Here is a 23,717-nt window from a genome sequence, read left to right on the forward strand (position 1 = left end):
GGCCATGGGACAATGTTAGTGTCGGAGAGGATAAGAGGCATGGTCTTGCACCGGATTGGTGTAGGCATGCGATATCCCTTCTACTTGATTTAATAATAGACCTTAAAGTAGAGGTCAAGTGGCTTGAAGCCGTTGGACTTAGTCTTCTTCATCTCTTTCATCCACCACTTCAGCTCCTTTCTGGAGCTTACCCCCACCATCATCTCCATCACCTCTTATATCTCTACCATGGTGATTTCTTCTTGAGTCTTGATCGACTTTCTTGAGAGTTTTTTTTTGTTTTGTTTTGTCTATTCTCGCCATGGGAGAGAGAAGAGATAGATGAGCAAAGGGACGAAACGGGTTTTTGTTAAGGCTAAGTTAACTTATACTTAAGAACGAGTGGGGATGATGGTGTCAAGCAACATCGGATGGCAGAATGGCATTAAGCGATGTTGACGCACATAGTTTTCCAATGGATGAAATAAGGAGTTGTAATAATAAATATATAATTGGTAATTGGGAGACTATAAATAGTAAAATTATATTTTTATTATTTTTTAAGGGTTTGCCAATAGCAAACTTCTTAATTAATTTAATAATTTATAATTAATTATTTTCTTTGGGAGAGTCTCTCTTTTCTCTTATTTAAAGAGGGCAACTTGTCTTGTTAGGAAGGTGAAGGATGAGGAGGAGGGTGAAAGAGGTAGGGATCCTTCTTAGATTTTCTTTTTATATTTTGGAAGTTTATTGTAGGATTTGTTACCCATCATTTTGTTGAAATTTTAGTGGAAGAAATAAGGGATTATGAGAATAAATATATGATTAATAATTGAGGAACTGCAAAAGTAAAATTATATTTTATCATTTTTATAGGGGCTTGCCAATAGCAAAAAAGGGGTTGCCAATAGCAAACTTCTTAATTAATTTGATATTTTATAATTAATTTTTTTCTTTGAGAGAGCCTCTCTTTCCTCTTATTGAAAGAGGGCAACATGCCTTAGTTGGAAGGTGAATGATGAGGAGAAGGCAAAAGAGATAGGGATCATTTTTAGGTTTTTCTTTCATATTTATGAAGTTTATTATAGGATTTATTACCCATCCTTTTTTGAAATTTTAGTGGAAGAAATAAGAGGTTGTGAGAATAAATATATGATTGATAATTGAGGAACGGTAAAGAGTAAAATTATATTTTATCATTTTTATAGGGGTTTGCCAATAGCAAAAAGGGATTGTCAACGGTAAACTTCTTAATTAATTTGATATTTTATAATTAATTTTTTTCTTTGAGAGAGCCTCTCTTTCCTCTTATTGAAAAAGGACAACATGCTTTGATTGGAAGATGAATGATGAGGAGGAGGGCAAAAGAGGTAGGAATCCTTTTTAGGTTTTACTTTCATATTTATGAAGTTTATTGTAGGATTTATTACCCATCCTTTTGTTGGAATCATTTTGGCATATGATGGGGGAAAATAGATATAGTTGACATGGAACGATGGATATGCTCTACTCGGTCTTGGCTCAACTTGCGATAGGAGTCCCTCAATCCATTTAACGAGCTCCCATAAGGGTTGAGATGTACTCAATACCAATATCAAATGGGATCCCCGACATGATCCTTTTGATACCTAAGTCAGATCCAAAATAGATTAGGTGAAGCTTTAGATGAAAAGTGTCATACCTCTATAGTTATGCTCAAAGTTATCTTTTCTAATCAATTTATATTTGATCGCTGGCGGTTAAAGAGAATATTTTGCATGACAAAATAAACTCTCCGGATATTGTCCTCCGTGTCATAATCAAATCTAGATTTGTTTTATTAAATTTTCATTGGAAAGTACAATCTTCTTATCAATCACAATCGAATCTAGTAGTGCCTTAAAGATATGAGACAATAATTTAAACAAGAAAAAGAACTTGTCTCAACCGAACTTACATGCAATCCCCATTTATCCAAGGCATTATGGATGAATCTAATTCTCAATAATTTCATCTCTCGACCTTAGAGTCTTCTTATGGAAGCTTGGATATGTCTAAATACATTGCTTGTTTCGTGTCCCCATTGCTTGTTTGGTACCTCCACAATGTGATCTTTACATAAATATCTATTAATTCTCCTACTTTTCTGACACCAAACTAGTTCTAATGTTGATCCCAAATTGTCTCTGAATTAATTTTGTGATGAATTCTAATAAACCATACCCTTGGCAATGGCTGAGTTGCCAACAAGGTGATTAAAAGCTTAACTAGTGTTGCTAGATTTTTTTTTCTTTTTCTTTTTGGGTAATTAGACTAAAGCCAGGAAAAACTGTAAATCTCGTTAGCGTGAAAAGGATAACGCCTGTCTTTCATACGCAACTCAAAACAACACAAATTGAAGCGTTCCATCTCAATCTCCGACTGTCCAAGCAACAAATCCTATACGAGAAACGCAGTTACATCAGCATGCTTACAGTTGCAAACTTAACCTCCAACATATCTTCTTGATCATCAAAAGTGAAAACAAATAGACAAATTTTTTATGATCACTCGAAGATTTCACCTACTGTTTAGGCCTTATTTCGATTCCCTCTATGATCAGACCACTCTTCAAGTAGTTTCCCTTCACCTCCAACAAGCTTATGTTAACCTCCCCATCATCTCCTTCGTCGGTGTAGAATTCACCCAGCTCCAGTTCCATCCAGTCATCGTTCCTTGCCTTGGGGGCTCCATCCACTTCTTCGGCTTCCTCTGAGTCTCCATCTACTTCTTCGGCTTCCTCTGAGTCTCCATCTACTTCTTCGTCTACTTCTTCGGCTTCCTCTGAGTCTCCATCCTCTTCTTCGGCTTCCTCTGAGTCTCCATCTACTTCTTCGGCTTCCTCTGAGTCTCCATCTACTTCTTCGGCTTCCTCTGAGTCTCCATCCTCTTCTTCGGCTTCCTCTGAGTCTTCGCAGCAGCAGCATATTTGATACTTATACGAAGGACTGGCCCTATGGGCATCACTTTCGCTGAGTATGTCTATAGGCAGCAAACACACCAGTTTCGTCGACGTATACACTCCAACCTTCACTGATGCTTCTTGGGATGGATTGGTGAGACCATATGCCTCATCAGAGGTACGGTAGATGAGATAGGCAGCATAGGCTGTTTTCTGAGAAAGCATTCTACTTTCGATCTTGCCACGAATCTCCAACCAGTATACGTCGAGCAGTTCAGCAACGTCCGCAAACCTTCCACGGGGAAAGTTACCATCAACAATCATGTAATATATTAGCTGGGCTATGCATTCTAGCATGCCAATGAGGCTGTGACACAGATAGCATGCAGGTATTGCTTATGAATGGATCTAATTAGACTACATCAAGCAGGCAGGCATATCCAACATGATTCAATAAAGGAGCACAACCTAGGTATCAGGAGACTTGTCCACTGATCAGCCATTTCAATCACCCGTGACAAGAAGCTCAAGCATGCAGCATAATAGATAAATGAGTACGTCAAATGGATCTATGTAATGAGAGTACCGGCTACAAGTCCTCAAGTAAGACTAGGATTACAGAAGTATGGATCAGAAGTTCGTGTATGTGCTAATAAAAGGTACTAATTTTCTTAACAAAAGGCTTGGTTTTCAGAGTTATGTTATGAAGAGGGAACAAGTGTGGGAGATTACTACACACCTGGATTCAGGTAGACAACGCCACTTCCAATACCAGGGAGCATCTGCCCACGTAATGGACAGCTTCCTAGCGGAGAGTACGTAGCACTTGGCCCCGCTCGATCTGTCCAGTGAGAAACTCTGCAAAGACAAACATAAATCAAGTTCAAGAGACATCAATAATTTGAATGAAAGACGCTGGATGCGATGGACCAAAGGCGAAGACATTATATCAAACACCATTGTACAATCGGAAAGATCAAAGTATACCCTTCTTCCTCCAAACAAAAAACTTTTTTGGGGCGGGGGGTTGAATTTGATTAGATATCTAACGGAACAACAACTTAAAGTTTTGCAACAACATAAGCTTATAAAAAGAAATCACACCAGAAAACGAGAGGAGGGGTTTTGGACTAACCATCTTGCCGTCGTCGATGAGGATGGGATCGCAGAGGCGGAAGAAGATATCCCGCTTGGAGGAAAAGGAGGAGAAGTCGACGGGATGGACAGCGCGGGAGACAAGCGACTGCCAATCGGAGGGCAGGAAGCGGTCCCAGACGGTGTCAGAGGTGGCGGCGGCGCGGAAGGTGGTCGAGACGGCGGATAAGCGGGACGCCACCCGGGGCGAGGTAAGGGAAATGGCGTGTACGATGCAGAGCTCCGGAAGCTTCTCCGTTCTCGACTCTCCCTTCTCCATATCGCGCTCGATCTATCGCCCGTTCCTTTCTCTCCCTCTCTCTTTCTGTGAAAAGGGCAAAAAAAGAATGCAAGTTTTCACGTTGGATGAATGGAGTCAGCCCCTCCGCGGCGGCTTTGATATATATACACGCCACACGAGGGGAGGCATATGGTACGGGCCCCACCCTGTGGTTCGGAGAAAGCGAGCTTAGCCTCGTAATCCAAGGCAAGAGAAAATTCCACGTGGCCAAGAAACAAATACGACTCAAAGAAAAGAAACCCAGCTGATCTAAACCGTCGACCTCATGATTAGATGTAGCAAAGGAGGCGAAGTATATTGCTGCGACAACTATGGAGCGATTACTCAAATAAGGGAACCCGGGTCTCATCAGAAGTGTTCTGAGGAGGTTCCAGCTTATCAGAGAGATCGTAGCCCGAGGAGATGTAGCAGTGGAAAGAGTTCCATCCGAAGATAACATTGCAGATCCACTGACAAAGCCATTGTCTCAGATTGTCTTTGAGCGTCACAGGGGTTTGATGGGGATCAGACACATAGGTGATTGGCTTTAGGTCAAGTGGGAGATTGCTAGTCATAGGTGCCCAGCAAGCCAATCACGTGAGTGATGGCACATGTGACTTGATACAGAATCTTTTTGCTTATTATATTTTGGCGTATATCACTTTATAACTATTGCATAAATGCATACATATATTGTGATGTCCTTGGATTTGTGCAATGGGAATCGGATCGTGATGAGATCACGATAATGAGATCGATTCACCTTTAAACACATATCCTAAATGATCCCGGTCATAGGTTACTCGAGAGGGACATCGTGATAACCGGATAGACTGGTGTGCTGTATACCCGTCCATATGATGGATGCAGCTGGTCTCATAGCTGCTCGTGTAGGGACACTAGGGATACAGTACAGGTGCTCATTGGAGAATGAGTTCACTGATTGATCCGCTTACGGAATGCTAGATGGTTGATGATGCCTTATTGTCAGACAGCGATTCCGTAGTCCTAGTGGTGTATCTGGTCCTTAGACTTGAGACACCAAGGATGTCCTGTATGAGTGCTCCACTCTTTGATACCAGACTTATAGGTTTGGTTGTCCCAGATCTAGTACAGCTGGTCATTGGGAGTGGTAGTCGACCTTACGAGGGCTATTGAGTGTCAATAGAGGATCATCCACTCTCGGCGTCATGAGAGGAATATCCCATGTGTTCTTGCTCAGATAAATCCCTGGCCAGGGTCATTCGGGTTAAGAGAGAAAGAGTTCTTCGGGAGAATCCGATTAGAGCGAGACTCGAGTAGAAACCGTATGGGTCTGACAACACCATGCTCGATATACGGTCTCTGGGATATTAGATGGATGAGGGATTATAGGTACACGGTAACTGAGGAAAGACATATCCAATGGATTGGATTCCCCTGTATCGTCTAGGGACTACGGCGTAGTGGCCTAGTACTTCCGTAGTCGATGAGTCAAGTGAATTATTACAGAGATAATAATTCACTGAGTTAGAAGGAGTTCTGACAGGTATGACTCACGGCCAGCTCGATATTGGGCCTAGAGGGTCACACACAAATGGTAGGCATTGCGATGAGTAGAGGTTCGGATATGAGATATCCGACGGAGCCCTTGTCTTATTGGATGCAGATCCAATACCCACTAGGGGAGGACCCATTAGGGTTTGACAGGGGACCTCTATAAATAGGAGGGATTCAGAGACTCATAGGCTAGAGCCTTTGCTTGCCTTTCCTATTCTCCTCTTCCTCTCCACCTCAAATCAGGCTTGGAGTTTTTGAGGAGCGTCGTCGCAACCCTACTGTGTGGATCACCGCTAGAGAGGAGGACGCTTGACCTCCTTTACCCTCTCCTAAGGATCTGCAAGGAAACAGGGATATACGATCTCCCTAGGTAACACAATCTACTCTATACGCAGTTTCATGTTTTGCGGATTTTTGCACACCAATCTTCGCACGACGACGAACATCTTTTTGGGAATCGGGGATTTTATTTTCTTGTTCTTCCGCTGCGCATGTGATGTCGCCCCCATGATTTCCCAACAACTACTGTGATTATAGAATCGCTATTTGACAATAAGGTATCATCAACCATCCAGCATACCGTAAACGGATCAATCAATTAACTCATTCCCTAATGAGCATCTGTACTGTATCCCTAGTGTCCCCACACGAGCAACTATGAGACCAGCTGTATCGATTATATGGATGAGTATACAACACACTAGTCTGTCTGATTATCTTGATGTCCCTCTTGAGCAACTTATGACCAGGATTATTTAGGATATATATTTAAAGGCAAATCGATCTCATTATCGTGATCTCATCATGATCTAATTCCCATTGCATAGATCCATGGACATCACAATATATTCAAGCAACAGACAATATAAAGTGATAAAATATCAAATGATAATAATAAGCAAAAAGACTGCGTGTCAAATCACACGTGCCATCACTCATGTGATTGGCTTGTAGGACACTTATGACTAGCAAAAGATATTAACTACCTTGATGTATGAAGTACAACCCTCAATGAGGTGAGCGAAATCAAGTATCCTTAGCATTCTTAGCTCTTGAGAGAATAAGCGAAACTAACTACCCAACAATCTTAGTTATCTAGCAGAGGAGTTATGCACATATTTAAAGACTCTTCGAAGAGATGTTGTGACAGATTAGTTGTCAAATTCTCGCCAATGATGATCGTTCTACCAAAGGTAGTTTATCTATTTTATTTCCTAACAAAATGATAATAGAAAATGAAGATGATGTGAACCTACTTGAAGGTGATGACAAAGAAAAAAAAGAATCAATAGATAAATTTTACAAAGAAAATACCTTAAAATTTTAAAGTCTATAAGGTTATACTCATTAAAGCTCAAACAGGCATTCATCTGGTTCAACTGATGTGAGACATTTGAGGGATTTATGCACAATACGGAAGGCCTTTTCTTTTATACAAAGGATTTGCATAGACCAACGAAGATTAGTACAACTTGATTGAGCCCAAACTAGAGTCAGAATCATTAGTGAGTTGAAGTAATATTGGCAACTCAGAGTTCAGCTGCTCAACAATAACGACAAAGAGCAACTAGAAGCTAGCATGTATATTGTAACTAAAACAAAGGATTAAAGATTCAACAAAAACAAAGAGATACAACATCTACAAAGGCTTCAACGAGAATGTTAAAGGAATAAGTGACTAAGAATGTCATAAACAATCATGTAAGCAAAGTGTCTTTGGATTTTATTTATAATTTAGGCATCAAATAGGGGGTTTATAGTAGACTTGACAATTTTAATTGGCTTTTGTGAATGTTTCAAGCTTATACACACAAGTTATGTGTGAAAAAATGATTGCTTAAAAGTAAAACTATTAAAAAATAAACCATCCAAGTGGCGATTTTGGATGTTTTATAGGTGTGTTGAATAGCACAAAATGTCAATCATTTTAGCATATTAGATTACCTAGGTGACATAAGACTTGATGGGCATTTAGGATAGTGTCTAGGGCTATATTGCTACCTAGGTCCTTAAGGATGTCATGTAACCACTTACGGAGATTTTTAATCGTCGTTGACTGCTTTAGATCTTATGTTTTATTACCGTTTAGAGCTTGCAAAGTCTATCTTTATATTCTACATTATTTATTAAGTGTTTACTAAAATGTCTACTTATGAAACCTTGCATATAAAACTTTTTCTAGCTCGTCTTATCTTTTATAGGTCCTTAAGGGACCCTAAAAAGTTATAGAGAGGTTGATCCTTTATGAATGAACACATAAGGGAGTTGCATAACTTAGGTAAAATCAGTTAAGTCCATGATAAAGTGATGGTGAGCGATGTCTTCCTCTGCATTGAGCGATGTAGAGCAATGAATGATGCTCAATGAGTAGGGATGACATCGAACGATAACAATTTTCCTAGACTCGATGCAAGCCATGGTGACAATGTTAATGTCGGAGAGGATAAGAGGCATGGTCTTGCACTGGATTAGTGTAGACATCCGATATCCCTTCTACTTGATTTAATAATAGACCTTAAAGTAGAGGTCAAGTGGCTTGAAGCCGTTGGACTTAGTCTTCTTCATCTCTTTCATCCACCACTTCAGCTCCTTTCTGGAGCTTACCCCCACCATCATCTCCATCACCTCTTATATCTCTACCATGGTGATTTCTTCTTGAGTCTTGATCAACTTTCTTGAGAGTTTTTTTTTTTTTTTTTTTGCCTATTCTTGCCATGGGAGAGAGAGGAGACATATGAGCAAAGGGACGAGAATGGTTTTTGTTAAGGCTAAGTTAACTTATACTTAAGAACGAGTGTGGATGATGGTGTCAAGCAACAACGGATGGCAGAATGGCATTGAGCGATGTTGACGCACATAGTTTTCCGGTGGATGAAATAAGGGGTTGTAATAATAAATATATAATTGGTAATTGGGAGACTATAAATAGTAAAATTATATTTTTATTATTTTTTAAGGGTTTGCCAATAGCAAACTTCTTAATTAATTTAATATTTTATAATTAATTATTTTCTTTGGGAGAGCCTCTCTTTCCTCTTATTTAAAGAGGGCAACTTGTCTTGTTAGGAAGGTGATGGATGAGGAGGAGGGTGAAAGTGGTAGGGATCCTTCTTAGGTTTTCTTTTTATATTTTGGAAGTTTATTGTAGGATTTGTTACCCATCATTTTGTTGGAATTTTAGTGGAAGAAATAAGGGATTATGAGAATAAATATATGATTAATAATTGAGAAACTGCAAAAGTAAAATTATATTTTATCATTTTTATAGGGGCTTGCCAATGGCAAAAAAGGGGTTGCCAATAGCAAACTTCTTAATTAATTTGATATTTTATAATTAATTTTTTTCTTTGAGAAAGCCTCTCTTTCCTCTTATTGAAAGAGGGCAACATGCCTTAGTTGGAAGGTGAATGATGAGGAGAAGGGCAAAAGAGATAGGGATCGTTTTTAGGTTTTTCTTTCATATTTATGAAGTTTATTATAGGATTTATTACCCATCCTTTTTAGAAATTTTAGTGGAAGAAATAAGAGGTTGTGAGAATAAATATATGATTGATAATTGAGGAACGGTAAAGAGTAAAATTATATTTTATCATTTTTATAGGGGTTTGCCAATAGCAAAAAGGGATTGTCAATAGCAAACTTCTTAATTAATTTGATATTTTATAATTAATTTTTTTCCTTTGAGAGAGCCTCTCTATCCTCTTATTGAAAAAGGTCAACATGCCTTGATTGGAAGATGAATGATGAGGAGGAGGGCAAAAGAGGTAGGGATCCTTTTTAAGTTTTTCTTTCATATTTATGAAGTTTATTGTAGGATTTGTTACCCATCCTTTTGTTGGAATCATTTTGGCATATTACGGGAGAAAATAGATGTGGTTGACATGAAACGATGGACATGCCCTACTCGGTCTTGGCTCAACTTACGATAGGAGTCCCTTAATCCATTTAACGAGCTCCCATGAGGGTTGAGATGTACTCAATACCAATATCAAATGGGATCCCAACATGATCCTTTTGATACCTAAATCAGATCCAAAATAGATTAGGTGAAGCTTTGGATGAAAAGTGTCATACCTCGATAGTTATGCTCAAGTTATCTTTTATAATCAATTTATATTTGGTCGCTAGCGGCCAAAGAGAATATTTTGCATGACAAAATAAACTCTATGGATATTGTCCTTAGTGTCATAAATAAAATCTAGATTTATTTTATTAAATTCTCATTGAAAAGTATAATTTTCTTATCAATCACAATCTAATCTAGTAGTGCCTTAAAGATATGAGACAATAATTTAAACAAGGAAAAGAACTTGTCTCTACCGAACTTACATGCAATCCCTATTTATCCAAGGCATTATGGATGAATCTAATTCTCAATGATTTCATCTCTCGATGTTGGAGTCTCCTTATGGAAGATTTGATATGTCTAAATGCATTGCTTGTTTCGTGTCTTATATAACGTTGTGTGCAACAACAAAAACACTCACATATCAATTCTTCCCATCTATGTGACCTAAGAATAGTATACATCCCCCCAAACTCAATTATTCAGTTCATTCGATTAGCTAGCTAAGGAGTTTGAGTTCAACCCCATTAATTACAAATTGTCGAGGAAGTCTACAACCTTTATCCTAGCAATTCAATAAAAAATAAATCAATGTTGAATTATACTAATAGCTTTATCAAGAAAGTGAGGACGGTGTCAGACCCACACCAATATGTCCCATTAATGCTTTCATGGTTGACATTCATCCTTCTCACTTTTTTTTTTTGGTCAATTACCAAAAAATTATTAACCATAGGTCAAATCCCTAATCATAAAGAAAAAAAGGATGGATGGAAAGTAAATGGTTACTAAGGTTCATTCCTCTCTAGGTCAACTCAAAATAATTTGTGTCATAATAAAGACCTCCTCAAGGGGATCGAGCACCATCCAGAAGAGATTTTACCTCATTTAACATTTCATATGCCAAAGTATTTCTCTAAATAAGGAAAAAAAAATTTTCTTGACCAAAGTATTGCTAGTTCATCATGAACATAGTACTATATATTGATTTAATTTGAAAAAAGAATGTGACCTTGAAGAGATTTTATACCCTTCACACTTGATGTACCTAAGTGAGGAAAATGATCTTCTCCTTACCCCTCAATCTGGGTACTCATCTATAAGAAGAGCTAATATAAAGTATTATCGATTCCACAAAGATCCTAATCATGAAGTTTATTTTAATTTTAAATAATAGATCAAAGAATTGATTGAACGAAAACACCTCAATAAATAGTGACCTCTGTTGAGTCTAAGAATAGTCTCCATATATATAGGATCTAATTGAATGATAAGTTGATATCATAATTGGGGGATCAATCTTAAAAGAAAATAATGTAATTCAAAATACGTTGAAAAATGGTATCGATTGTACACATATCTTGAGACAGTTTCAAAAGAAGAAAATTTCGAACATTTAGACCGTCTATGATGATGTGACTTATAAAATTCCGAGTACATCCTTTGACCTATAGTGATGAATTCTAATAAACCATAGCATATAAGATTTTCCTAACTGTATGAGGAAATCTTTCTATTTTGTTAAGGGAAATCCTTCGTCTTAATCTATATAAATAGGAGGAGAATAACTTAAAACAACTTTTTCACTAATTCTTCTTGTCTTATATTCTTTCCAACAATTAAAAGCTTAACTAGTATTGCTACAATTTTTTTTTTCTTTTTGGGTACTTAGACTAAAGCCAGAAAAACTGTAATCTTGGTAGAGTGAAAAGGATAACGTCTGTCTTTCATACGCAACTCAAAACAACACAAATTGAAGCGTTCCATCTCAATCTCTGTTTGTCGAAGCAACAAATCCTATACAAGAAACGCAGTTACATCAGCATGCTTACAGTTGCAAACTTAACCTCCAACATATCTTCTTGATCATCAAAAGTGAAAGCAAATAGACAAATTTTTTATGATCACTCGAAGATTTCACCTACTGTTTAGGCCGTATTTCAATTCCCTCTATGATCAGACCCCTCTTCCAGTGGCCTCCCTTCACCTCCAACAAGCGTATCTTAACCTCCCCATCATCTCCTTCGTCGATGTAGAATTCACCCAGCTCCAGCTCCATCCAGTCATCGTTCCTTGCTTGGGGGGCTCCATCCACTTCTTCGACTTCCTCTGCGGATTCATCCACTTCTTCGGCTTCCTTTGAGTCTCCATCCACTTCTTCGGCTTCCTTGCGATAGCACAAAGCACTGGCCCTCTGGGCATGCCTACGGCTGAGCATGTCTGTAGGCTGCAAACAAACCAGTTTCGTCGACGAATGCACTCCAACCTTCACTGATGCTTCTTGGGACGGATAGTTGAGACCAAATGCATAATTGGCGGTATCGTAGATGAGATAGGCAGCGTAGGCTGTTTTCCGAGAAAGCATTCTACTTTCGATCTTGCCACGAATCTCCAACCAGCATACGCTGGTCAGTTCAGCAACCTCCGCAAACCTTCCACGGGGAAAGTTACCATCAACAATCATGTAATCTATTAGCTGGGCTATGCAGTCTAGCATACCAATGAGGCTGTAACACAGATAGCATGCAGGTATTGCTTATGAATGGATCTAATTAGACTACATCAAGCAGGCAGGCACGTCCAACATGATTCAATAAGGGAGCACAACCTAGGCATCAGGAGACTTGTCCACTGATCAGCCATTTCAATCACCCGTGACAAGAAGCTCAAGCATGCAGCATAATAGATAAATGAGTACGTCAAATGGATCTATGTAATGAGAGTACCGGCTACAAGTCCTCAAGTAAGACTAGGATTACAGAAGTATGGATCAGAAGTTCGTGTATGTTCTAATAAAAGGTACTAATTTTCTTAACAAAAGGCTTGGTTTTCAGAGTTATGTTATGAAGAGGGAACAAGTGTGGGAGATTACTACATACCTGGATTCAGGTAGACAACGCCACCTCCAATACCAGGGAGCATCTGCCCACGTAATGGACAGCTCCCTAGCGGAGAGTATGTAGCACTTGGCCCCGCTCGATCTGTCCACTGAGAAACTCTGCAAAGACAAACATAAATCAACTTCAAAAGACATCAATAATTTGAATGAAAGACGCTGGATGCGATGGACCAAAGGCGAAGACATTATATCAAACACCATTGTACAATCGGAAAGATCAAAGCATACCCTTCTTCCTCCAAATAAAAAACTTTTTTGAGGCGGGGGGTTGAATTTGATTAGATATCTAATGGAACAACAACTTAGTTTTGCAACAACATAAGCTTATAAAAAGAAATCACACCAGAAAACGAGAGGAGGGGTTTTGGACTAACCATCTTGCCGTCGTCGATGAGGATGGGATCGCAGAGGTGGAAGAAGATATCCCGCTTGGAGGAAAAGGAGGAGAACTCGACGGGATGGACAGCGCGAGAGACAAGCGACTGCCAATCGGAGGGCAGGAAGCAGTCCCAGACGGTGTCAGAGGTGGCGGCGGCACGGAAGGTGGTCGAGACGGCGGATAAGCGGCACGCCACCCGGGGCGAGGTAAGGGAAATGACGTGAGCGACGCAGAGCTCCGGAAGCTTCTCCGTTCTCCACTCTCCCTTCTCCATATCGCGCTCGATCCGACGACCGTTCCTTTCTCTCCCTCCCTCTTTCTGTGAAAAGGGCAAACAAAAGAATGGAAGTTTTTGTGTTTGATGAATGAGCGGCTTTGATATCTATAAACGCCACACGAGGGGAGGTACATGGTACGGGCCCCACCGTGCGGTTCGGAGAAAGCGAGCTTAGCCTCGTAATCCGAGGCAAGAGAAAATTCCACGTGGCCAAGAAACAAATACGACTCAAAGAAAAGAAACCCAGCTGATCTAAACCGTCGACCTCATGATTAGTGTGATCGGGGATCATTTGATTCGAAAAGACTTCCAAAGACGACTTCGCCATGGCTTTGTGCTCGCTGCGCTTTCCCTGTTCTGATGACTCACCATTAGCACTGCCACGTTACGAAGCGTATGGTTTTTTGACCTTTCGGCTCTCTTCTCCCCTCGCCTCGGCACAGTGCTGCTCTCTCCTCGGTGAAGTCCGACGCCGGATCGAACTACCACCAGGTGTCGGAGCTTTCTTTTACGGACCGTGCCTGTTCTCCACGAAGACACCAATGCAAAGCTACAGAAGGGCTAATCATATATATTTTCCGCTGTAGTTTTCTCCTTATGTATATTTTCGAGGCCCTGCTGCTCTGCTGAGCTACCCTCTCCTTCACCTCCTGCTGCACCAGCAACGCCAAAAGAAGAAGGCATCCGGGTCCCGTTCGACGCCACATTACCGGAAGATTCCTTGGTTGGCTCCAGGGAAGAAGCATATGCGGCGGACGACGAACTCGAATCGGACTGTGACTTGTCATTTGGGCCTTCTCCTCCGATCAGGCAATCATTCTCGGGACCAGCGGAACCTCCTACCGTAGCATGGCTCGAGTAGGTCGGAAGCGAAAAGCTTGCTGCATTGGGCATAAGAAACACCATGTCTTCTTCCACCGGCGGAGGCTGTTGGGTGGACCGTGCGAGCCACACCTCGCCATCAACTTCAACTAATCCTGAGACTCCGCCGCCGGTCATGGTCGTCTTGGCTCGGTCGTCGTCGCACGAACCCCTCTCGTGGAATCTCTTCAACCTCCTCCACTAATCCCACGGTCTACCGTGGCCTTGCCAGCGCCAGCTAGCCCAAGCAGCAGGATGGACTTACTTGTATGTGACGTCAGTTAGTGAAGCCCAACCGTCGGCGAGCCCATTGGGGAAGGTTCGGAATAATCATTCCTTCCGTTAATTACATCTTCTGCACGTGACATCACGTGGCTTGATTAAGGAAAACCTAGTAATGATTTATTTTATTTCTTGACTATTTTTCTCACTTTTCCTAATATAAGAATTATATATTAAAATTGTGCTTCTTTTTTCCTTAATTAAGGAAAACCTAGTAATGATTTATTTTATTTCTTGAAGCAAAAAAATAGATTAGGAAGGAAATTAATTAATTGTATTCTTTAGGAGAGTCTCTGTCTTTTAGGGTAGCTCATCTGGTTTGAGAAAGTAAAGAATAAGGAGGAGGGTAGAAGAGGTAGGGATCCTTCCTAGGTTTTCTTTTCATATTTTTTAAAATTCTTGTAAGATCCGCTATTCATCCTTTTGTTAGTCGTTTTGGAATTCGATTGAGAAAATAAATGATTAAAGGGTCAGACCTCAATAATCATGCCCAAGTTATATTTTATAGTCTATCCACTTTTCGTCTCTATTAACAAAAGAGAATATTCTATTCAATAAAAAATATTTTTTAAATATTTTCTATTTGATGGATACTAATATGACAGATAATGGTTGGAGATTTTTGTCTCCTTCAAACTCTCCTTCGTTGGCTTGACACATTGATTGTTGGAGCTTTGGTTGGTTGTGGATGAGTTTGTCTCTATCAAGAAGATTGGTGAACCATTGGATAAGTTTCCAAGTTTCCAATGCTTAGCACAAGAAATACACATTGGGTAATCTTTGTTGTTTAGCTTGAGGAGAGCGCATCAAGCGATCTACGATACTTAGCCTAAGGATGTCACATTGAGTAGTCTTTGATGCTTAATCTAAGAAGGGCATATCATGCAGCCTTCGATATTTAACCCGAGGGTGGTGCATTAAACAAATCTAACTTCGAGGCTTTCACTCGTAGTCAAGACTCATGCCAATCAACATCGCAATGAGTGAGAGAGTTGTTGAGTCAATGAGGGAGTTGACAAGATGTCTAGCAAGAGGTGCGTTATTGGAAGTGAGGGCGGATAGGAAACCTAAGAAAAAAAAAAGATAAGAGATAGTTGATGGGATGTCCGACAATCAAAGTAGTGCATGCAGCTATAAGTGGCCTTTCAACAATAAAGGGACTCATTCGGCCTACTAAGCTCTCTCGAGTCTTCAATCTTCCAAACCCTATATCCTAATTTCTCATCTCTTGGACCTCTGAAGTGACCTTCTTTTTCTTCATCTCGGATTAGGAAGATGTCTTCTTCTAATTCAACCGAGTCCTGAACCCTCAACCAACAGATGATTAAGGGGCTCAAAGTCTTTGTCCTTGAATAGTCTGAAATCAAGAGGGGCTTTATCATTCTCTTCCACCGGTGATTAACAGTGGTGTATCCCAAAGTCATCATCAACCTTCAAATTATGTAGGATTTTATAACCAGGATTCTACCTTGACCTCAGAGTACTTAAAGCACTTTCATCAGGATCCCAACTCATGATACTATCTCATAACCTTCAACAACTCACTAACACTCCCCTTTTCCTAACTACCAAAGAAAAGATTCAAGTGTTATGATTGGCCAGTATACGCACAGTACAGTTTACTCGATAAGTGAGTTAAATGGTATCGATGTGTAACATGCTTGGTTACATATTACAAGCAATACCATGAATAAGAATTCCTAACCTAATGTCCATGGTATGCTGGTTGTCTTCAACCGAATCTCGAATCCATCGCCTAGCAGTCTCATTGTATTATCTGCAACGTTCCAAATAGAAAAACAGCTCCGGATATCAGTTCTTCAGAAGAGACTTGAATTTAAAGGACTGATATATATATATATATATAGAGAGAGAGAGAGAGAGAGAGGTCGTACTTGAGTAAAACACCAAATGATTACAGAGGTCGAGTTTGAGCAAACCTACTGCCGAATGCATGTTGAATTTTAGCTGGATCAAATGTCTTCAGAAAAAATTCAGTGACTTGGATTTCATGTTCAAACAAGTCAAGTCCACAACTCTACAAAATGAAACCTGCATCCAGATTTAACACCGGTAAACCATCATGATCCAGGATTCTTGCATGTTAGCAAAAGTCACATATCTCTCTGCTTTGTATCGATCCCTGTATTTCTTATAGCTGGAAAAAGCACCTCAACACTTTGGATACAAAATAAGTAACTGATAAAATAAGATGCCAAGAAGTTAGTATATCTCATCTTATGAAGATATGCTAATTTAGACAATATTTATATAAATTTAGAGGGAGCTACGAGAGAGAGATTTTCTCCATTCTTATCTTACGAAGATCAATTAGTTACTCTAAATTTATCATGATCCCAATCTTCTATCATCCCCTTGTAAGATTGAACTCCTATCTAGGATGCCAATCTTGGATCGATATAACGAAAATATTTTACGGGCAAGAGGCTTTGTGAGAGAGTCTACTAGGTGAGAAACACGTAGTTGATATCTGACAACTTGGTCTTTGATGAAGTGGAAGTCGATAACAATGTGTTCAATGCGTGAGTGAAATACTGGATTGACAGGTGACACCGACATTATCACAATATATTGTATGAGTAAATGTGAAGTTCACATCAAGTTCCTATAGCATATTGGTGACTTAGTTGAGTTCTACAATAGTGGTAGCTATGACTCAATATTTAACTTCAGTTGTGGACCTTATGATTGTCTTCTATATCTTAGAATTCTAACTGATTGGATTTGCTCCATGGAAGATAATATAACCTGACGTAGATGTTCTATCATCAACGTTTCATATCCAATCAGTATCGATAAAGGCATAAAAATAAAGTAAGAGTATATACAAAGAATAAGTCCATGATTGAGAGTCCCTTTGAGATATCGCAGGACTCGTTTTACTGTAGACCAATGTGTAGTGGAGGGTCGATGCATAAATTGTGATAATTTGTTGACTGCAAATGAAATGTTTGGATGCGAGTAAAGTACTTATCAGTATTTTGTAGGATTCATAGTAGGGTTGTCATCATATAATTTGAGTGATTCAGTAGTAGAGAGTGGAGTGGCAACCTATTTGGCATTCTGCATATTTGTCTTAGATAGTAGATCTTGAATATACTTCCTTTGATATATAAAGAGTCGTGAAGATGTGTATATTTCTTCCACTATCAGAAAGTAGCTTAAGATTCTTAGATCCTTGATGGAGAATCGATCTGTCAACTGCTTGAGGAATTCCTTGATCTCTATAGGATTATTTCTTATAACGATGATGTCATCCACATATACCAACAGATATATTGTACTTCCATTTTGTTGTCATAAAAATAAGGAGATGTTAGACTTAGAGTTGATGAAGCCACTTGATGCCAAAAACAAGTTCAGTGTACCAAGCTTTGGAGCTTGATGAAGTCTATAAATAATTTTTTATAGTTTACAAACATACATTGGATATTGAAGATGGATAAAGCTAGGAGGTTGCTACATAAAAACATCTGAGGGTATCTTATAAGAAAGTATTATTAACATCCAATTGTCGTATGTGTTAGTCTTTTATAATAGTCAAACTCAAGAAAAGTCAGATTGTTGTTGGTTTAACAATTAGACTAAATATCTCTATGAAGTGAACACATGATCGTTAATGAAACCCTTTGGCCACTAAGCATGCTTTATATATGACAACTGATCCATCGGGTTCCACTAACCTATTTACCTGCTGTTCCTTTATTTATGTAGAAGCTTCCTGCCATGAAATAAATGAAATCACAAATAGCTTGCTGACCTCTCAAATTGCTTGAAAGCTAATCAAGTGATACACAACTTGTCACCTAAAATCTATTCCCTCTGCGGTAAAGAAGTCCTGCACATAAATAAAAGATCAAAGTTCAAGTAATATGGGATTCAAAGTTTTTCTTTTTCTTTTTCTTTTGACAAAAGGGAAGGGAGGTCAGGATTGAGTAGGCACAAAGGAAAAGGGATTGAGAGAGTGAGCTTGACTAGACCTTAGAGGTCGAGAGAAAGATGGGCGCTCTGTAGCTGCAAGAGAAGGAAGTCGAAATGAAATTATTTAGCAATCAGATTAAAGCTAGGTGTCTAAAGAATGAAACTCACATATCGTGGTGGTCTTGGTACCCCCTTCAACGAGTTCATCCCAAGAGACGACGTTTCTGTGAGGCATTGCATCGAACACCTTACGGGGCGTATCCACCTCGCGCATTTGGAGTAGGCGTCGATGATTGGCCGAGGAGAGGAGGCTAGCGTGATCCTCGACCGTTGTCACCATATCTCCCTGCTTCGCGTGTCACTTCATGGATCTGCGATTTGGGACGGGACGCAAATCACCTCTCATTTGTTCTATTGATTGTCTCAAGCACGCACTGCTTGGGCTTCTTCTTCTGCGACATGACACGATCATAGATCTCCATTGCTTTTGTCCCCAGCCAAGCCCACCATGGAAACGCAGCTGTAGATGAAGAACATGGCATTATCATTGGGAAAAGAACGCATTGCAGGATACGCTGTCCAAAGTGGTGAAGGCATCAACTCTCCGACAAGTGCCAATCGATGAACTTTCTTGGGAACCTTTTTCTGACACCCATGTCCCCAGTTCCATCCATGTTTGGCGACGCTTTTTTGCCTGACAAAACATGCACCATTTGCCACTTGTGTAATTTCTATATGTTTGACCGCTAATAATTGTTTTTTTTTTTGGACGAATCCTCCGAAAAATACATTTTTTTTAGACTTTTTCAGAAGCAATACTATAATTTCTAAAGAGCCTGTTATTTAGAACCCTTTTTACTATTAATAACTTCTTTACTATTTATAATCTCTTAAAAAATTAATAAAATAATATTTTATTATTTATTGTTCCTCTAATTTTGGTTTTTTTTCTTTTTTCTTTCCTACATCCTCTACGATCATCGCCTATGAACCTTGCTATCGTGGATGCTCCTTGTTATGTCCTTGGTGCCATTGACCAAAGAATCAACATGGTCTGATTTTGTCCTAAAAGCGCGAACTCGTCTAGAAGCCGAAACGAACTGCGTGGGTGCAATTTGAGCATGAGGCTAGAGTGACAAGTGGACTCTTGAGGCTTTGTTGGCTCATGGTGATCGACTCGTGATCCTTCCCAAGTGCGGATCGTTTACTGAAGGAAGTTTAGAGACATCCCGAGGTGCGTCTTGGTCTTGTTTGGTGACGTTACGCATCACCACGAGGTGTAACTTGTCTGTTGGAGGAAATTTGAGTTCATCCCAAGGTGCTCCTTGGCCTTCCGAAAGCGCTCAGCATCATTTTAATGTGCTTCTTAAACATGCTTGGATCCTGCACAAGCGGCCAATGTCGAGAGGATGTCCTGACCCAACCCTTCCGATACTCAAGTTAATAAAGTGGAGAGAGTTTAGTAGAGCTCAAGAGAGTTAAGATAAACTCCCCTTGCTTTCCCTGTCTATGATGTATTTTTATACTTTAAAAGAGGAAAAATAAGTTTGTGATGTCCTTTCTTATCATATAGGAAGAAAAGAGATTTTAGGATTGCTTTCCTTGTCATAAAGGGGGCGAAGAAAGTTTATGATTGTCTTCTTACTATAATAAATAAGAAGAAAGTCTATGTTTCTCTATTTTGAATATTTATATATGTTGGCAGATGACTTCGTTGACACATGGCGATTGTGTGTCAACTATTAATACATTCCTTATTTATACAAGTTGTCAACAGGCGAGAAGAAAAGAGGATGTCGTATTGGGGCTCTGCCATGGTGGGTATTGGCTAGACCGTCATAGCGGGAATATTGATCTGTCATGGCGATTTGCCATTGCAAGTCTTGGCTCGACTATAGTAGTTGGAGTATTGATCCACCATGGCGACTTCCGTCGTAGTGGGTCTTGGCTCGACCACCATAGCGAGAGTATTGATCTGCTGTAGTAGGTCTTGGCTCGATCGCCAAGTGGGAGTATTGATCCACAGTAGCAGGTCTTGGCTCAACCACTATTATGGGAGTTTTGATCCACCATGGCAATTTCCACCATAGTGGGTCTTAATTTGATCATCATAGTGGGAGTATTGATCCATCGTGGCAACTTTCGTCGTAGTGATTCTTGGCTCAATCACCATAATGTGAGTATTGATTCGTCGTAGTAGCTTCCATCATAACGGATCTTTTTTTAGGGCAGATCCGATCATTAAGGAGGACCTTAATCAATTGCTTTATCAGCTCGGGATGGGGGGCGGTGGGCCTTACCAAGGTCTCGAGGTCGATGAGTGGGACCTCCAACTTCATCTTTTGTTGTGGTGTGCTGAGTCATTTTTGTTTTAAAGCACTTTAGTTGACTATTGATTGCAACGGGCCCGCCTAAGGATTTTGATCATCCTTGAGCCGCTTTTAGGCCTATAGGGCTTCGATTTGTTGAGGTTTATGGCCCAAATCTTGTTGTGGTTATTTCAGGGATACCGCATGGGGATTTTGTATCGTTTTAGGCAGATATGCGCTGTGTTGTTTAGCAGGAGATGAGGGGTCATCTTGTGCCCCTTTAGCTACTAAGAGGGGCTTTATTTAGCGCCCCGATCTCGTTGCTCCCATGTGCATATTTGGACTTTGTTGATTGTTGTCTTTATGCCACTCGGGCTTTTCCTTACAAGTATGGATCCCAGTGATCACGATCTTCTGGTACCCCCCCTCGAGCTTTTGAGTTCATGGGAGATCGAGTGAGGGTCTCAAGTCGGGCTGGAGCAATTTACAAAGTTACAAGCTCTAACACCTTCGGTCGGGGGTGGTGACTAGTCCTATCGGGGTCGTGGGTACTCGGTATGGGCATAGAAGAGGCGTAAGTGTGTTGTGAAGACTATTCCTTCATTACAAGTGTCCCACTTGGAGACGGGGAGCCATGAGGGTTATTCTCCCCCCTCAAGGTTTCTCCTGGTGGGCCTTAGTCCTTGGCGCGAGGTGGGGGATGCATCGTTGAGAGGCCATCTTGTCAAGATATGTGTGCCAGCCTATCACGCTAGCCGAGGTCTCTTAGGCCCTAATCTCTTAACATGCTATGTTCTTGTCATCTAAGGTCGTTCATGGCCTTTGAGATAGCCAATCGACCCCTTATGGCCCTGGAGGTCCCTCTTATGGCCCACTGGGAGGGGCTAACTCAAGAAATGAGAGTGTGAGAGAGCTCCTCGGCTATGGGGGAGTATTGCTAGGGGTCGCTCAATCCTGCTCTGAGCAGAATGGTGTATTGTACTCCAATGGAGTCTTTGGTTGACCAATGTCTTCGAAATGATATTCGGGTAGGTTACTACACTTGGGTCCCTTTTCTATGACTCTCCAATATTAACCCGTCTGTTTTGAGTAACATCACCATTACCTGACGGGCCTTGCTGATCAGACCCGTGATGTCGAGATGTTGGTGGACGAGTTGTCCTAGGCAAACGAAGGTCTCCAGCTTAGGATTGTCGAGCTGGAGAAGAGGTCCCCCTCGGCGACTGAGGATGTCTAGTTGCTAAGATGATTGGTCTGTTGGGGTAGGCTCGATAGCAACTAGAAGACATTGAGTAGTGTTTGGTTGTCCCGCGATGGAGGTTAAAGGACACCCAGGGGAAGGGGGGCCAGTTGGAGGACAATTTGCAGTTGTGTTATGATGAGTTGATGGCCACTAGGATGGAGGCCCAAGAGGCTAAAGAGCTATTGGAGGAGGAGTGACGTTGAGCTCACGATTTGGAGAGAGGGGCGATCATAACATATAAGGAGTCGGAGGGGTTCCGATGGGACCTATTGAGATCGAGAAGGGTTTTGCATCGATATGTGTACATCATTGCTTTGGGTGCTTTAAGGCCAAGTCCCCAAGAATAAGTGTTGAGAAGGACCCCTTCGCTCTGCGGCCTGAAGATCTTGACATCCCAGAAGCATAGGCCCCTTTCGATGACAACCCCGACTCATCCTATTCTTCTAATTAAATGCTTCAACCTTTTTATTTTCTTTTTTAAGGGTTCTAGTCTGGGCCTTCCGAACACGAGCCCTCAATTGTAGGCACCACACTGGTGCAAGCCTCCCTCATTTAATGAAATTTTCTTTCTCCATGTGTCATTCTATCATGGGTTTTCGATCAAGGTGGTGCTTTAAGGATTGAATCTTTTTTGTTGATCTGTTATGCCCAAGGTAGAGCCTTGCTTTCCATGGCCTTAAGGCGATAAGTTCCTTCTCGAGTGTAACTTCATCAAAGAGTTCTTAGAGAGTTGGAAGAGCAACCTCGGGTGGAAGGATCTGCCCGAGCTAACTTTGGTGTTAGCTTGGTGCTTAGCCTTGGTACCTCGGGGGTATCTCCTTCGGGGTAATTTCGTGATCGAGCCCTGAGGTGGCCCTTGGCACGATCTTTCGTGGAACTCATCGTGCCAACCCGAGATCATGGTCTCAGCAACCATATACTAGTTGGACATTTGTAGTATATGATTACGAGTGATCTTTCTATCAGCAAATAGAAGAAACGGGTGAGCCTCATGATAGCTTGGGTCTTTAATGAGGGGTACGTGTCTAGGACACCTTCGATTTCGTTGGTGAACTTATCACTAAAGCAAGAGAGGGGCTCTTCTTGGATACTTTGAGCAAATGGGGAGTGGCCTAAGGCCAAGCCATCAGCCTTCCCCTTTGAGTGTTGGTAGTCTCGTTGGACCTCGTCCAAGCATTGGTTGACCTGACAAAGTTAAGCCCTAAGTGAGTCCTTAACTGAGTCAGCGGATCGGGTATATGATTCAAGTTGAACGGAGTCCATCGAAGTTTCCCTCAATGGTGCAAGGGTGAGGGAAAGTTGAACTGGTGGTTGTGGAGGGGCTAATTGCTAAGCCAGTCATAGCAAAAGAGGGGCGATGGCCTACATCATTTCGACCAATGTTTGTACTTGGTGAGTGAGGCGGAGAAATGCATCTACGGGAATGAGCAAGGGCCCCGCACTTGAACCCAGAGGAGAGAGACCAAGATCGTTGAACTGACATTGGTAGCACTCGATGTCTGTGCTGAAGCGGAGGCGCCCACCTATGAAAAGGGAGGTGGTTGTCCTTCCTGCCCAAAGGCGTTAAGTGCAAGGGGTGGTATTTCCTCGTTGGAACGTTCATTATG

General features: G+C 40.8%; 2 protein-coding genes and 1 long non-coding RNA gene across 3 annotated transcripts; all 3 read right to left on the reverse strand.

The window, feature by feature from the left end:
- Positions 1 to 2,434: 2,434 nt before the first annotated feature.
- LOC103977474 (F-box protein PP2-B10-like) lies at positions 2,435 to 4,370 on the reverse strand. The gene is made up of 3 exons (XM_009393001.3): positions 4,035 to 4,370; positions 3,639 to 3,757; positions 2,435 to 3,191 (listed from the first exon to the last, which is right to left on the reverse strand). Exons 1-3 carry the CDS (start codon positions 4,311 to 4,313, stop codon positions 2,522 to 2,524), a joined length of 1,068 nt encoding a protein of 355 aa, XP_009391276.2. The 5' UTR covers positions 4,314 to 4,370; the 3' UTR covers positions 2,435 to 2,521.
- A 7,341-nt stretch (positions 4,371 to 11,711) lies between these two features.
- On the reverse strand, positions 11,712 to 13,531 carry LOC103977484 (F-box protein PP2-B1-like). Its single transcript, XM_018826850.2, has 3 exons — positions 13,192 to 13,531; positions 12,798 to 12,916; positions 11,712 to 12,350 (listed from the first exon to the last, which is right to left on the reverse strand). The coding sequence occupies exons 1-3, from the start codon at positions 13,468 to 13,470 to the stop codon at positions 11,840 to 11,842; spliced, it is 909 nt and encodes a 302-aa protein (XP_018682395.2). The 5' UTR covers positions 13,471 to 13,531; the 3' UTR covers positions 11,712 to 11,839.
- A 2,698-nt stretch (positions 13,532 to 16,229) lies between these two features.
- On the reverse strand, positions 16,230 to 19,444 carry LOC135671749 (uncharacterized). Its single transcript, XR_010512838.1, has 4 exons — positions 18,727 to 19,444; positions 18,618 to 18,651; positions 16,512 to 18,475; positions 16,230 to 16,393 (listed from the first exon to the last, which is right to left on the reverse strand). It is a non-coding gene; the product is annotated as an uncharacterized LOC135671749 (long non-coding RNA).
- Positions 19,445 to 23,717: the final 4,273 nt, after the last annotated feature.

Source organism: Musa acuminata, unplaced genomic scaffold (assembly GCF_036884655.1).
Source record: "Musa acuminata AAA Group cultivar baxijiao unplaced genomic scaffold, Cavendish_Baxijiao_AAA HiC_scaffold_1155, whole genome shotgun sequence".
NCBI classification, from domain to species: Eukaryota; Viridiplantae; Streptophyta; class Magnoliopsida; order Zingiberales; family Musaceae; genus Musa; species Musa acuminata.